The 17284-nt window shown below is 44.4% G+C and overlaps 1 protein-coding gene across 1 annotated transcript in view; it reads right to left on the reverse strand.

The window, feature by feature from the left end:
• Window positions 1–17284, reverse strand: part of MED12L (mediator complex subunit 12L) — a 265350-nt gene that overhangs the window by 16116 nt on the left and 231950 nt on the right. The window contains exons 37-39 of the mRNA XM_081302589.1: window positions 16876–17238; window positions 14760–14916; window positions 12375–12586 (exon numbers count right to left, since the gene is read on the reverse strand). Of these exons, the coding sequence (XP_081158715.1) occupies window positions 12375–12586; window positions 14760–14916; window positions 16876–17238 (732 nt within the window). The remainder of the gene's footprint in view (window positions 1–12374; window positions 12587–14759; window positions 14917–16875; window positions 17239–17284) is intronic.

Here is a 17284-nt window from a genome sequence, read left to right on the forward strand (position 1 = left end):
GAGGTCAGCACAACAAGGCCTGGGTTTGAGCTTCTGGCCCGTGATCCCGATGACCCTCGACACCGTATCTTATGACATGAATACAGAAATCACCGACTTCTAAGCTGTCTTCAGTGCTATTCCTTGTTACTTCCCCGTGTGTCTGGAGTGCTGAACTCTTCTTATAAGACTACAAAGAGACACAATAGGAACCTGAGAGCCAATGTCTGCGCAGCTGAGAGGCTCAGCCGGCTCCCAGTGCACTCCCGGCAGGCCGCCACTCTGGGTGAAGGGTGTGAGCACCGCCAGAGTGCAGGCATGAACCCCCCAGCTGCCCTGTGCCCACCAGGCACGAGAACATGTGGACACATCAATGGCACATGGACACCCACGGCTCTGAGGGGAAGCTCCTTCACAGTGACCTAAAAGTCACCTATTTAGTTACAGATTCAAGGGGAAATGTGAACCTACCATGACAGTCTATTAGAATACAGTCACTAAATTTATACATTGTTAACTGCAAATACAATTCTAACCAACTACGTGTAAAATAAAACCTATGAGCATCTGTCCACCAGTCTTGACCCATGTTTTGGCCTTAGGAAAATAGACATATTTTAAGAGGAGCTATCTGCTTGTTGCATGTTTTGACGGCAGGTTATTATGTGGAAACTTGCAGTGATAATCACAGAAAGAAGCCTGGCTTCCTACCATCACTGGGTTTTTTCAGGACTGACAAATTGTCAAGATTGAGGTACACTGTAGAATTATTTTATGATTGGCTTAAAATAGATACCCTAATTTTAGAAAGTGCTGAATTATGGTTTCTTAAAATGGTTTTAATGCATTTGATGGAAAGTGGATATGTCTAATGAGAAGAAGGGGATATACATTCCGCCTAAGAGGGTGAGCACCACCCACGAGAAAGAGCGAGGCACAGGCTGGGCTGGGCTCATTCTCTCCAGGGGGGAGCAACGGCTCCATGTTCCTCAAGTGGGGGACGCCGAGCTCCAGGAGCTGAGGGGCATCGCAAGCACACCCACCAGACCTGTAGAGCGGACCAGACTCCAAAGCCTGTGCTCCACAGGTGGTACGAGGATGAGAAGACTGCAGTGCTCACTAGGTAACCTACTCCTTAAGGATACATAGCTACTTAAAATTAGCCATTTAAGGAGGATTTCTCTCAAGACTTGTTGATGAAACGTTAAATCCAATGTTTTCATCAGATGGCCTATACTTTGATCCCCATAAAATGACTTGGTTTACTAATGGGGCTCCCACCTCTCCCCAAGCATCCTTGCATGGGTGGAGGACAAGTTTCTGAGACTACCACCTAAGGTATCTGCACAGGACAGCTTCAGGAAGAATCCAACTTGGCAGAATAGGGTTCTAGGAAGGTACTGTTAAACCCAACTTATTCCTATGGGGCTGGGTCTAATAAAACAGCCCCAATTCTCTGTGTGGTCATGGGAGCCTAAACCTGCTCTCCCCAAAGTATCCAAATGCTTCTTGATCCTCCACAACCCTTCCAAGGAATCATCAAATCTTTAAACATTGGCCCTTTTAAGTCAATGCTCCTTGACGTTACACACATAAGGACCCTGACAAACATTATTGGGCTTTGTTGTGGGGACAAAGATGTGAATATTATCATTTTAACAGTCTAGAAAGAAAAAGGACTATTTATATGTGAGTTGGCATCTTGGATCAGTCGGTGGTCTGCAAACCTGTGCTCAGGTTTGGCTTTGAGGGAAACAGGATGTGATCTCTACATGACAGCTGCAGGCAGATGCACAAACAGATGTTTTCTAATTCTTCCTCCTCTGCCATTGAAGAACCTTAGAGAATACACAGGGATGGGGAGTAGAAAAACTGGAATACTAATGACATGCTAATACCAACGATGTGCTAATACTATGAGACTGGACAATATTCATTTATTTTACTGGTAAATATTAGTTGAGGTCATAGAGATTTAAGAAATATGAACTTAAATTTATTAAGAATCATAAAACTCACATTTCAAGGAAAGGCACCATAACTTTAAAAGAAGGTAGAAAGAGATTAAAAAAATAGTTTGACTCTCTAAAATTCACCTTTAGACATCTGCCTAACAGGTGTGCTATTCAGGTGGATCTCTTTTTTTTTTTTCAAAACTCACCTTTAGACATCTGCCTAACAGGTGTGCTATTCAGGTGGATTTCTTTATATATATATATATATATATATATATATATATATATATATATATATATATATTTCTTTATATATATATATTCTAATTTGTTATATATGACAGCAGAATGAATTTCAATTTAGAGTACACATATAGAGCATAATTTCTCATGTCTCTGATTGTACATGAAGTAGAGTCATTTTTAGCTCCCTCCCCGGTGACTTCTCCCACTGTCCTACTCCAGTACAGCAGGACTAACCGAGGCAGGCAGTGGCCCCTGGGAAGATGGCGAGCCCCGCTGCCTGGCCAGCAGGGTTCCCTGAAGCGTCCAGTCAGCCCAGGCTACCCTGAAAAGAAGCACCCTCGTGCTCCTGCCAGACTAAAACTCATTCCTACTTTTGTTTGTTTTTCCCAGAGTAATGCCAGGAACACACCATTTCAACTTGTAGAAAAAGTCCTATTTCTTAAGGAAAAAATAAGTAAGAAAGTTTTTCAGTAACTTGAAAGGTCTGACATATGCTAATCAAGGACCCAAGTGCAGGAACAAGGGGAAAAATCAGTACAACACTCTCAGCGTCAGTGGATGTAGTCTTGGCTGTGGTAAGCCAAGACCATATGACGTATCCTACAAACTGGACAGGCCAGAACAACAGGGACAAAGTGAGGCCAGGCCTGGCACACCAGGGCAGAAGGTCACTTTGATTATTTGTTTTTTTCTAAATATGTCTTGAGCTTTATTTATTTTTAATCAATTCCCAGCAGGGGAGCTGGCACTCCGCAGGACCACAGTGACTACCTTATGAGGAAAACTGAGACTGAGAGCCAGAGGTAAGTGGGATTTGTATTTCAGCATCAAGTACTTTACCAGGTGTTCTCCAAAGCCCTGCAGTTCTCAGCAGGACCTTTGGTTTGGAATGCTTTCATGTCTGGTGACTACCATGCTAAGGATCCTTCCTCTGCCTGCATCAGCATCTGGAAAGGATCTCCATTTCTCCTCTGCAATTACTCTGCCTAACTGAAACAGAGGCAGCATCAACTTCATAGTTTTAATCATGGAGAGAACAGTCTAGGAAGCCAGGCAGGATCTGCCTTAGAGAACATCACTAGGAGAACGGGAGACACCTGAGGCCCTCGTGCTCAGGGACCTGACTTGCACACATTCAGGGAACGATCCACATCAGCCGGTGGTCATGAGCTGGTCCCTGCATTGCTGAGCTAAACTCCTGTCTCCTCACTTCATTTTTATGCACTTTGCTTTGGACTTGCTCCTATGAACAAAGCACAATCCATGATATCTTCTAGAACATTCTCTAAATACTCCTGAGGCAGCTGTGCTGTTGGGGCTGACTCACCTTCTTAGCTTCCATGAGAACAATCTTCTCTCCTATGGCTGGATTTTTTTAACCAGACAGGAGAGGTATCTAAGGTCAAAGAAATGCTGAACCAGAAGTCTTGTGCACAATTTGAAATCTGTGCATCCAGTAAACCTAACATTTTTGATAAAACATCTTCATCCTTTTCATTTTTCTGGATCTGCTTGTCTCTGTTAGCCACCACTCTCTCGGTCACGTGGGCACATGGGAAGGTCTCTTTCTAAAGGAGAACTGGTCTCACCACCAGTTAGCAGTCAGTAAGCAGCACGCTTCAGAATCATCACTAGTGACGATTTCTCCCAATTCTTAATTAGGGACTTTGCAACAGTGTTTAAGGGTTGCAAAGAGACAGACTGAATCTGGGAAACCACAGCCAGATTTTATACCTGTTTCTGAAAATGCCATTTTAGGAAAAATAACAAAAGTTACATACAACAAAGCCAGTGAGTCCTGTTTTATGAGTCACGGCCAGAGGGACCCACTTAGGACTCCTAGTTGCAGAGGAAATGGTGCCCAGGGCTGGAACACCAATGGTGTGCAACAGAAGTTATGGTCATCTCATTCTTGTAAATTTACAAGGAAAATTCCAGAATTAAACTTGACACTGTATTAGTTTTCACTTCAAATATAACTTTGTTGGCTTCAGCTAATACTACCATTAACGCCAATTCTAAAATCAACATATCTCAATAACGAACCTTTACAATGTATTCTATTTACATGCCCATAAATGACAAATCTAATGAGTTGAGTATATTTTCATTAAGTTCTAATAGGAGAAATTAAAGAAAAATTAAAGGTAAAAAGACAACAAAGATACACATTTTGATTAACCTGAATGAATACAAAATCCAGAACCTTCTTTTGACTTCCAAATACCTAGCTGACAAAATATTTTGTCTGTAGTAATACTTTAAGAAAGTTAATGACTCATGCAAACTGTTTTCTATATGAGTGACATTATTATCTGAATAATAAGTGCATTAGAGCAAACATAAGCTATATCCAAAATAGTTTTAAATTTGATAGCTCAAGTTATTTTTTTCTATTTATTTATTTATTTTTTTTTGTGGAGGGCTACTGGGAATTGAACTCAGGGACACTCGACCACGGAGCCACATCCCAGCCCTATTTTGTATTTTATTTAGAGACAGAGTCTCACTGAGTTGCTTAGTGCCTCACTTTTGCTGAGGCTGACTTTGAACTCGTGATTCTCCTACCTCAGCCTCCCAAGCTGCTGGCTTGATGGTTCAAGTTTTGAAATGAGTAAAATCCACATCTCCCTATACTTTAGAGTGTCAAGAAAAATTGATATTTTCGGGAAAGTTTTCAAATTTTCCTCTATTTAAACTACTACTGGAGAAATAACAAGTATTTAGTAGCGCCCGTATTTTTGAAGTTTGAAGATGCAGTTGGGGCTATTTTCAGTGATGTACAGACAATAGGACCCATTCATTGGAACTGAAACAAGTGGCTGTACACCCACATCTGCACTGTGTGTTCTCGTCTATCCCAGTGCTTCCTGGGCCTGCGCCATGGGTTGGCTACCTGACACAGAAACCTATGAGTGACTTAATGCAAACATGCATTCTTGGCCAGCCCAGGCAAAGCAACAGAGGCGAAGTCATAACATGCATGCACAAGACCTATGCTCAAAAAGGAAAAAAAAAATAATCTTCTCCATACCGGAAAGAAAAATAGATGATGCATTTTGTCAAGAATCTGGAAATAGGCAAGTGGGATGCGATGAGAGGGTGCTTTCATAATCATGGTCATCGCTGTCTGGTGCTGGCCTACAGATCAGCATGCCATGCGTCCCTCCACTATGATGCCCAGGACCACAGGGAAAAGCACGGGCTCTGGGGCAGACGGGTTCACACAGGACCAGCCAGGCTGCTGGTGGGCTTCTACACCATGTGCGAGTATGATGAGATCCATGAGCGGGGTCTGTGGGACGATTTCAGAAATTAATTCCATGAAGCGGAACATGGTCAGTGCATTCATGGGTCTGTCAGTGAAATGAGGACTGCAGGAGGGACCAGCCGGAGCAGGGAGACCCATTTTTTGCTGTGATGGTCAAAGGGAAATGCTCTAAAAGTTTACTTAAGAAACAAAAATGAGTAAAAGAAAGAGAACGGAATGACAGCAGGGGCGTTACCATTATGTTGTCAAAGTCTTCCAGAAGGGAGACCGCGGTGGCACAGAGGTCCTACAGAGAGGGGACAGCAAGAGAACGGCAGACACACAGATGAGACTTCGAGCCCAGCGACGTGGGAGCCCACATACACGGGAAATACTTCATTTTATAATAGTGCTTCAGGGAGTCGGGTCTCGGGCCCAGGGATGCTGATAAAGAACACGGAAACAGTCACAGAGGAGAACAGCATGATCTGGAAGTTAAGTGGTGATATAAAAGAAGTAGGGAGAGATCAGAGATTTCTGCACGGAGGGAGGGTGAAACCGGGTGAGTGACAGGGCAGGCTCCTCACCAACCCAGAGCCATCCATGGACGGCTCAGGACCGGGGGGCTGCACAACAGACAGAACAGGACATGAGCGAGGCAGTAGGCTGGACGGTGCCCAATGAGTATAGTTGGAAACAGAGAAAGGGCACCTCACACCCCACCAACCTCAACAGGCCACAAGCACGCATTCGCCGAACCTCCTCGCTCACACCAATTCAGGGAGTCTGATTTATAAAAAGGCAACTGGCTGCCTGGGCAAAACTGCCACTTCTCAGGTAAATGATTCCCTGTCTGATCATTTTTATCACTGGATTCCAAAGGATACAGTGACTGGGTGTTAAAATTCTCCTGAGCTGAGTTCTAGGGACAGACATAAAGTAAAGGATTCTCAGAAAAAGTGTTTCACTACTTTTACGAAGGATTACAAAGCCCGGGAGGAGCTTCCCAAGCAAGTATCATCCCACTTTAGGACAAGGTGCATAATTCACCGCATCATTTATGCTGGTCTTCAGGCTTAATTAATAGCTACTCCAGTATTAATGGTTCATTTCCTTGCCCTTCCACCCTAATCTTTTGCCTCCCTCATAAAAATCAAGCTATGTACACCATCCTCTGGCTCATTACATTTGCCTAATTGCAATTTCAGCAAATGAAATCAGCAGCTTCTGCACTGTTGTTCAAACAGCAGAGAAACAGCAGATATGAAGTAAATGAGCTAAACAACCACGTCCCTGCACACACTTGCACCCAAGGAACTCAGTGAGAGGGATCAAGGCACAGCTACCAGCTCAAAGGCTTTCCACTATGAGCAGGAACTGAACCCGGGTGCTTTGCCATTGAGCTCCATCCCCAGCTGCTTTTCATTTTTGAGACAGGGTGTCACTAAATTGCTGAGGCTGGCCTAAAAACTTTTAATCCTCTGGCCTCAGCCTCCCAAGACTCTGGGGTTACAGCTGAGTTTGTTTTTATCACTGAGATGTAAGTAAATTATCCCCTCTGAGTAAGTGCATTAAAGATCATCACCAAAGCTCAGGATTTGTTTCAACAAGACTCTTTTGCCCATCTTCAGCAAATAAAAATATAATTGGAAACACGCTCAATTTATATGAACTGGAAATCAACATAAGGGAGAACCTGAATAATAAGCAAAGTAATAAAACATGCTTAAACTCACAGTGATCAGGAAAGCGCAAACTAAAACATCACAGCATAGTACTGTTTTGCCCATTCTGCTTGGGAAAAGTACAGTCTAACAATGTTGAAGACAGGTGAGTGTGTGCACACAGGAAGGTGCTGGCCACCAAGGGATCACCTCCACTTTGCAAGCCAATCAGCACTTGCTCCTTCAGGCATGTAGCTTCAAATTCTCCACATGTGCAGAAGAAATGTGGGAGAATACTTGCTGCAGCATTGTTAGCAATAAGAAAAAAAGACTGGTAGTAATTTAAATAATCATCAGCAGGAGAATGAGCAAATAATATGCTAATACACATGACAGAATGGCATCCAGCAGGACAAAAGAGTGAATAAAACTAGGTGTAACAAAGTGGGTATAATTAAGGATTTAGCCACATACGCAGTTTCAGAACAATCCAACCATACAGTTATGGAGAGTTTCCAATGTGTAAAGCAACACTGTACAATGTTCACGTCAATGGGTGCCAAAGTGTGCAGGAAAGGAGTAAAAACATTTTTAAGAAAGAAAAACACACTAACACCTCTCTCTAGAGAGGTAACACAAGATCCTCTTTTATATCTGTACTGATCCTTTTTTCACAAAATGATCTACAGCAAATACAGCAGAACAGCATTATTCAGTGAAACTAGACGGGGCATGTAAGACGTACTGATTCTTGAACTGCACTGCTAAAGAGCAAGTGGGAGGGAGAGAGGAAAGCAAGCAAGCATTCCCCCTGCGATGTGACCCTGAGGGGTGAGATCCCTCACGGAGCCAGCAGGGGCTGCTCAAGTCCCGGGGCCTGGGTCATGGGAAAGTCCCAGATTCACTCTAGCCCAGGGGCTGTGGGAAGCTGAGCTAGCCAGCCTGCCCTCTGTAAATTACCTAGCCCCTCCCTAATGTGGGCACATAGAAGCTGAGATCTGCCAGTGGCTGACCACCTGATCTGCTTACCAGTTACCACGAGCTGCACCTGGGGCTTGGTCATCAAAGTCCTCAGGATTCACTACCTTAGACCTAAATCCTCTGCTTTCTTCCTCTCCATTTAAAAGATAGACATATGTTTTGCCTACCATCCTTTGGATTCTTAAAATGAAACAAACTGGCGTTGATTACTACAAACAATGGCAAAATGTTTTTAAGCACTGAAAGAGAAGTTGGGATAAAGCAATAGCACAACTCACGGCTCTACAACAGAGTCCCTTTCCTCGGGGAGGAAGTTCGTGCAGTCAGAAGGAAAGCACCTAGTATGCAACTGGGTGATGGGAAAGCACCTGGAGCAGTGTGCCACACTCTGTGAGGGCTCCACAGACACTGCTGTAACTCTGAAATGGGAATGTCCCCATTTAGGCTTAGAACACGGAATTAAATAGTGAAAGTAAAAACATAGACCCCAGTAAGCTGACATGATTACCAGGAAAAGCAGACAACACCGCTTTTATCTAGCAGTCTGTTCTACTAAGTCACCGAGCAAAGGATTGCCAAGTCAGTCTCATTAGAGACAATTAAGGTAACTATGCAAGAAAAGCATCTGACGTGCCTTTTTCTTGCGTAACACATTTAAGGAAAAAAAGATTACTTTTATGGGATAAGAATTTCAAATAAGAAAACCATAATCATAATAAACCATAATAAATCATAAACCACAATCAAAACAGCATGTCCAGCAGCTAACACTCTCTGAGACTTGTGACAACTGTGTGACTGGCCACTGTTGTAAGAGCTGCTACCTGCACCCTTCACTAGTTTCACAGCCGCCCTATAAAGAAGCATTAATGTGCTCTAGTTTATAGACAAGGCTGGGACACAGTGTGGTCACCAGGACATTCCTTCTAGGTAAGGGACAATGAGAAGGAAGGGAGGCCACTCACTTCCTGGACGAAGACTGTAACCAGGAAGAAGGAAAACAGGTTTCCTTGTCAAAACATCTTTGTGCTGTGCTCAGACCACACAGCTGTAAGAAGACACACTCAATTGTAATAATGATTATTAGCTCAAATAATTTGACTAGACCCTAAAACAACATTACCAGACATTCCTGAGGAAATAGAAGATGGTCCATACCAGAAAATTACAGGACTGCCTGATCCGCACACCTAGACTGTGTAGCAGAAGGAACTAGAGGGTTAGTTTATGACGGTATTCTAGCTTCATCGTGGACCAGCCCAAGGGGGCTGGGTTCTGCAACCTCTCTGTGGGGTGGGAAGAGGCTAAGGGGTCCTGTAAGGACTGATACATGTCCAGAATTCAGAAGTTTAAGTCTCCTCAGCTGCATCTTATTTTGAAACAACAGGAGCAGAGGTCCCTGTAGGGGTCAGCTCTTCTGGAAGCACTCAGAGGGCCAGCTGAGAGGAGAGAGCATGTAGATAATAGTCATACTGCTAGGGACTCAAGTTATCCAGCAGCTCTGGGCTTCTGAAAACAGCTGCTCAAATCCTGCATGCTTGCATTTGATGAGCATCTCAGATCTTTCTCCCCTGTGCTTAGTGGATGAAGGGATGACACAGTACAAACAGGCCCAAGGCTCGACCTTGTAAGAAAAGTAGGTGACCAGTGGGGCCACTAGAAAACTGAGAAAGCAGCCCCTACCCGGGCCTGGGGTCCACTCAGGCTGGGAAAGCACGTGTAGAAATGCCAAGATCAGCTGTGAAGAGTAAGATGAATAAACATCTCAACGTGTTTGCTACAATTAGGGAAAAGGTCCTCTGGAATAAGAAAACTATGCCCAGCACCACATACTCTAACAACTTGTGTAAATCTGCTCTATGCCGGATTTAAGAGGATTACTACCAGGACAAGGTTTTCCTTCTGCAAAACTGTATTTAGCCAGCTTCCAGGCATATAAACCGCCGTGTGTCATCTACTGCTGAAATCTCTGCAGAGCCTCCTGTGTACAGCTCCAGGGAAACACCACGTTCAAATCTCCGTCCCTCTTGCAGGATCACTGTTTCCCACGGTGTGTGTGGCTCTCTTCCTGAGGATGTCATGTTCCTCAGTTACCCAGCACTTGAAGATGGGAGAAAAAAACCAGGTGTGGCAGCTGGTGGAAGCTCAGAGACTTCAAGGTGAGTTTCAATCATGAAAGAAGAGAGTGAGGGGAAATGATGACCTCAAAAAACAAAGCTAAAAGAAGAATGTAAAGGGAGAAGAGGAGATGACTATCGTACAGCCACTATCACAAAGGCAAGCATTTACCACTTGAAAAAAAAAATGACCTTAAAAGGTAAATTTAAAAAAAAAATTTTAAAGATGAAAAGAAAAAAAAAAAAAAACCTAACATTGTGGCAGCATGCGCGCGCGCGCGCGCGCACACACACACACACACACACACACCAGTAAGAACTGCATGGACAGCTATAGACTCCCCTATTTTTGCATGCTCAGCCGAGCCCTGGATGGTGCATGTGGAGACTGAAGGAGGCCTGTGTCCCTGAGGAAGCTGTGGGAGGAAGGGCAGCAGCCAAGACACTGGTCACAAGCCTGCGTTCTCCACATGTGCATGGATGTCTTTTAATCATATAGAATTTACTCTATTAAACCTCTTTGAAAATGTTGGCTTAATGTGGAATCGTTTGTCACCGGTATAGGAAGCTATAGGAGCTTCTGAGAACAGGCATGGCCACCCGTGAACAGCTTAGTGGCTCTAACCCATTGCCCAGAGCCCTTTTTGGTGATTCAAAGCTGAATTCAGCAGAAATAGCTGGAAAGTGGGCTATAAATAAAGAGAATAGCTTGTGATAACAAGGTGACATGGAGAAATAAACAGGGCAGACTTTGCTTAGGCTTGACTGCTCTAAAAGGGAGCTAAACCCTCTATACTTCAATGGTTTATCAACTTCTAGCAATTTTTTTTATCCATCTCAATAAAGATTTGAAGGAATTTCATAACTACTTTTGCACATTCCCAAGAAGAGCTAAAGACCCAATGATGTTTTAAATAGCTCCAAACAGGTTGCTTATTTCAGCAAAACAACGGTTTTTGAGATATTTTAATCAAGACTCAGGATTTATGTAAGAAGCAGCTCAGGCCCACCTTGCCTGACATCCAGGGGTTATGCCAGTCACTGGAGATCAGAGAGAGACCACAAGCAATGATGCCTGCCCACATCCTCCCATGTCAACTGGCCTCCTCTCCCTGGTCCCTCTTGTAACTCAGATAACTATGGATCATTTTTTAGAATGAATAACTAATCTTGCCACCTCCATCCCCCCAATCACTAAGTGGCCCAAACGTAGAAATGCCCTGAGTTATGCAATGGAGATGTGTTTAGGAAATTACTCAAAAGATAAATTCTAAATAAAGCATTTAAATTTCTTGCTGTTTCAAAAATTCTATGATTTTTTCTTGATGCATGGCACGTCTTTAGATGGTGAGTCCATCTGAGGATTGCAAAGCTACCTAAATGGTCACGGGGTGCCGTGGAACCAGGACAGCTAACACCGTGCTTGGCTATGTTTGGGCAGACAGCACGTGCTCCATCCGGATGAGGTCTTATCCAAACTGTGCACACCCGGGTCAAAAACTCCAGGAAATAAACAAGTATGTGGACACTAGAAAGAGTTGCTATCTCATCTCACTGTTTTTACTTAAATACATTTGTATGGATTCATAGATTTCCTGAATCTACTCTAAGTATTGTTCAACTTTCACTGATCAAACACTGTTTATTAAAAGGGCATAAGAATAGATATATGAATCGAAAATTAAATGTCCCCACACACTGAGTGCAATTTGTCACTTATTCAGAGTCTGCTATTCTGCTATGGACCTTATTAAGGATTAACAAAAATCAAAAAGTCAAGGCCAGGTGCTGTCAGAGAAGCCTGAGCAACCCCCAGTTTCAGAAAGACAATCTGGAAGTAACCGATCTAACACTGACATGGGACAGAGGAGCTGACAGGAGCTGTAGCAGGGCAGGAATGCTGAGCAGGGACCCCCTAGGGCAAAAGGCGCCTTCCTTTAATTAACTAGAATGTCATTGTGCTTCTTTTTATTTTGAGACATGCTGTTAATCAACCTTCTTTGATCAATGATAATAAAATTTAGAGGAGGAAAATGACTCATATGCTCTATAAATGAGAGAGACCTGCATGCTCACGTGTGTACGGGACATGCGCTTGAGGAACATGAGCCGCAAGTCTGACCTCACACCGGCCAGAGGCGGTAACAGCACGCAGGGCACTGTGCTGTGGGCCTAGACGTACCTGCTGGAAGGGCCGGGCCTGGGCCTGCCTAAGGAGCCTCTGCTGCTGCTGCTGCTGCAGAAGCTTCATCTGGATCAGCTGCTGCTGTGAGGTGATGGTGTGGAGGGAGGGGGGCTGCATCATGGCCCCTGAGCGCCGCTGCAGCATGTTGGACAAAGCTTGCTTGGTGTTGGTTGGGACAAAGGAGCCTGCAGGGTCCAACCTGGAGCCACCTACAAGGCAACCAAAGGAAGGGCTTTCTAAGTAGGCAATCGCAACTGCTCTTTTTTATCTTGTCAACACGCAGAGACTTCATCGTCTCAGCCTCAGTTTATGAGCAAAATGGAAAATAAGGTATTGACCTCCATGCTGCTAATGTTGAAGATTTGTTGAGCGGCATCATTCCCAGAAGATGGGGAGAGTGACAGAGCTATAATCACAATACCTTAACAGAGGCTGCGCTTTGATTACAAATTGAAAGGCCTGAAACAAGGAGGATCTGGCATAATTCCAGAAGTGTGTGGGTTTAACTTACCTGAGGCCCTCAGAACAAATTACCTGCATGAAACACATCCCGGGTATATTTTGGCCACTACCCTGAGCTAGGCATACAAACCTTTTATAAATTTTAAACAGATTTGAAGCTCATGTTGCTTAAGCTCTTTTTCACTATGGGCAAAATAAGGATGCTTGTTTTGTAGAACAAAGGCATGAAAATAAAAACTTCAAATATTCTGACATTTTAAATAGCATGAAAATAAAGACAAAACATTTCTTTTCTGAAGGCTGAAAATCCAATAAATTGGGCACAATGATCTGCTGCCTAAGAAATCAAAGGAATCCTGAGCACATTTGCATATATAACCTGTCAAATGCAAGAATGAATCAAAAATTTTTTTTCACGAGTCTATGGCTAAAGGTCCTCAACCCACACACCGTTTAGTGATATGCCGGGGAAAGGACGCGTGGCCATACACAGGTTGACCTTCGGTGCAGACAGCCTGGTGTTTCTCTTCAACACCTAACAAGTTTAAAATGGCTGAAAAGATGACACAGGCCTTGGGATTATTAAGCTGTAACCTGGTTTACACATTTATTACTATGTCTAGTTTGATTACTCTGTGATCATTGCAGTCTACATTCTATTTATTTATTTTATTCATTTTTTGAGATGGGTCTCACCACATTGCCCAGACTGGCCCTGAAGTCTTGGGTTCAAGGGACCCTCCTGCCTCATCCCCTAGGCAGTGTGACTGCAGGCGTACACCACTGGGCCCACCAACAGTCTGCTTTTCAGAGGTCACGGCGGCTCTGACTCCCTGGGAACACTGTGATGACTGTAATGGGGGAACCCCTGACTTCACAAGGCCGGAAGGTAACAGAATAAGAAAGCAAAACATGGGCAGAGCTGAGGCTCTGGCGGAGCAGGAAGGAGTGGGGCGCACAGTGCGGGAACAGCGTGGTTGGCATTTCCAACAGGGCAGCTGGCACTGACAGCCTCGCCCACACAGACTTCGGATACAGAGCACCATGGCAGAGCCAGCACAGGCACCCAAGGTGCCACATCCTGCTCTGCCAGGACCCTGACAGGGCCACATATACATGACATTGACTCTAAAATTTACCCATGTACTTATGTGCGTGACAAACTTTACTTAATGGTGTAAAAGATTATAGGCATTTTTGTCCTTCAAATTGAACTGATTTCTAATTAAGAGAATGTTTTTATTTTAAAAAAAAATCTTCCCTTGGATTATAAAATCTAATTAGGCTAAAATGGAAAACAATGCTACAAGCCAGAACATTCACTATAGATATGGTAGTTTTCCTTGTTGGTATCTAAATGTACCTGCTGAACCAAATTTCCAAGTTGATTCATGATATGATTTAAACTTCATATTAGAAGACAAAAGACACTATGATAATGTCTAGTCTTCTAAATGCTACTAAGAGTTATATCTCATTAAATGCAAATTTCACAATACAGAGCTTTAATCAACTTTATATCTCACAGTTTAGACTTTAATTAATGGTGATTTTATTCTAACACTAGAAGAAATTCTAAAATTGGCACATGTACTCATAATTGAAACATTAATTTTGTTTATCTACTCCTTCATTTTTTGAGATGGGATCTCACTAAGTTGCTCCAGCTGGCTTGAACTCCAGGCTCAAGTGATCCCCACACCTCAGCCTCTTGAGTAGTGGGGGCCACTGCTGTGAGCCAGCACACCCAGCTGGAACCTTCGTTTAGAAGAAGAGCACATTTTGAGTGGAGAGAATGTCAATTAAACACTCACTTCTTGCAATTCACAAGTTTTGTTGTGGTTTCATGTTAAAAGCAGCAAGGACCCCAGGCTATTTCTCATCTTGGACAGATCCAACTGTGACTTCCCTCCCACGTACCTGGAGTGAGAGCCTGGTTCTGAAGGAAGAAGCTGGGCTGCTGGGTCTGGCCCATGAGGTTGTAACCCCACAAGGTGGACTGCGGATGGTGCATCATTTGGGAGGAAATGGGTGAGTAGTTGGGAGGCACTCGGTACACACTGCTCTGTGGATATTCCTTCAATGGAAAGACAAAGCAGAAAGTTCACCTCTGTACAACTCATAACAAATTAATGCAAATTCTTCCTGTTTGGCATTTTTATTTTTTTATTTATTTTTATGTGGTGCTGAAGATCAAATCCAGAGCCTCACACATCCTAGGCAGGCGCTCTGCCACTGAGTCCCAGCCCCTATTTGGTATTTGAGATGTCTCCTGCCCCAGTGTACAAAGCTATTTCAATAAAAGGGCAGATGAAAAGCAAGAAGGCTGTTCTCAAAACACTCCTCTGCATAGCTGGCTGGTGATGCAGCTTCGTAGGAGAGTACCTGCTAGCACGCACCAGGCCTGGGTTTGACCCCAGCACCAACAACATGAAATAAAGTCAAATAAAAAGTACTTGCCTTGCAGTGGGCAGACACAGAAATGATCTCTTTTGAACTACTTTTTCAAATACTGAAAGTGGGGCTGAGGGTGCAGCCCCATGGTGGAGTGCTTGCCTACACATGCAAGGCCTTGTTTAGATCCCAAGCACCCCAAGAACAAAGCAAAATGCTGAAAGCACACCCCATCTCCCACACTGAACGAGGCCCACAACTGACAACGCATCCTCGAGGCTACATCTCCTGAAGCCTTCTGGATTCCTGGGTTCACGGGAGAGAGGCCCACGATTCAGAACAGCTCCTACTGGACAGTCTCTTACCTGCTTGCCTCATCCCCTGTGATCCCTCACAGTGGTGCACAGGATCGCACCAGAGTGTCTCCATCCCCCACTCTTCCCTAATCTAGCCCTAAGGGGTGAGGGACAGTAGAAATCTCAGTGTAAAAAGTACATGTCTCCTAGGGAGCCGGTGGCTCTGGGAGGTCAGCAGGAGAGGACCTGACCAGAGTCCCTTGGAGAACAAGAGGCGGAAAAGGGCAGAAGTCTACCCCTGTGCATGTGCAGGCTGGGAGGGCCCCGCAGGGGAGGCTCCATCTGCAGCACATTAAACAAACACTCAGACTAAGCAATATTGACAGGAAGAGCATCTGGGAGGGGGGCTGATGTTTGAGCAGCCCCAGAAGAGGGCCGCCATTTGTAGAACAGCGATGACCACCGAGCTGTCGGCCAGCCTGGTTTTGACATAGGTGAACTACAGTGATTCTCCATGAATGTTTCTTACGTCATGCAGCAAGAACATCCTTGAATTTTAGAGAAAAATATTCAAATTCTCTCAACTATTTTCCAAGTGACTTGAGTGGAAGATATTTTAAAGGTTACATCTCACATTCTATAGAATCATTTCCAAATTATTGTCTGATACATCTCTGATGTTTGAAAGAAAATATTGATGTTGGTAAGGAATACCAACAGGGAAGTGAGAGGATAAACTATTTTAAATTAGGATTACTTCATCTTTTATGAAATATGAAAGATGGTGAAGAAGTGGAGTAGGCAGGAGGGCCCAGTCCTGCAATAAAGGCGATACCCCAGGAATAGCTTAATGGCCATGCTGGGTGTGACTGTATCTAGGGGAAATCATGGAGCTTTTGGTTAATATGCTGACGATATCAACCACCCAAAATACAATGAATACTTTATAAACATATCTCGTAATAAAAATATTTGAGGGTGGTATTTTATAATGTCAAAATATTAAAATTTCAAACCTAAGGAGGCACTGAAATAGTAGCCCAATAGCATTTAAGACAGAAGCCTAAAATACAACAAGGTCTTTAAAAGTGGAGGAGGGAAAATCATAAAGCTTCAACTCTGTGGTCCACAGCCATCATCCCTGCCCTTCAGTTAGCATGCAGGCCTGGAGGATGAGGTCCTGTCAGCTGACACTGATGTCTCTGGGATGCGGCCTGGCCAGCATCCACTGCCCTGCATCCATCCGCCCGCTCTCCATCCACCTGCCCTAACCTGCATCCACCCATCCACCATCCTTTATCCGCCCAACCTGCAGGCTAAGGATCCAGCCCTCCCTTCCCACTCACATCCACCCTGGAGCTGGATTTCGTCTTGCGCTTCCTGCCCCTGCTCTTCTTCTCTTCCTCTGTCGCAGTTTTCCCCTGATCTGACAGTTCGGCTGACTTCCTTTCTGGCTCCTGAGAGATGGGCGAGGCGGGCTCCTCCTCCTCCTCCTCAGGAGGCAGGGGCAGCGGTTCGAGGTAGTAGCTCCGGGGCTTGGGTGTGGGGTGTGTGTGGTACAGCAGCAAGTGGTGCTGTTCCTCGTACTTGATCACTTTCCGGTCCACACGGACGGTCCCGAACCAGGCCCAGGACAGAGGAGCGGGGTTCTTCTGGCCTTCAAATAAGTCCCACGGGGACACCTTCTGCTTGGCAGAGACCTGGAGGCCCTAGGGTAAAACAATGCTCTGTGAAACGGCCCTTAGATCCCCCGAT

This window comes from Spermophilus citellus (genome assembly GCF_964194105.1).
Source record: "Spermophilus citellus genome assembly, chromosome: 7".
Classification (NCBI taxonomy): domain Eukaryota; kingdom Metazoa; phylum Chordata; class Mammalia; order Rodentia; family Sciuridae; genus Spermophilus; species Spermophilus citellus.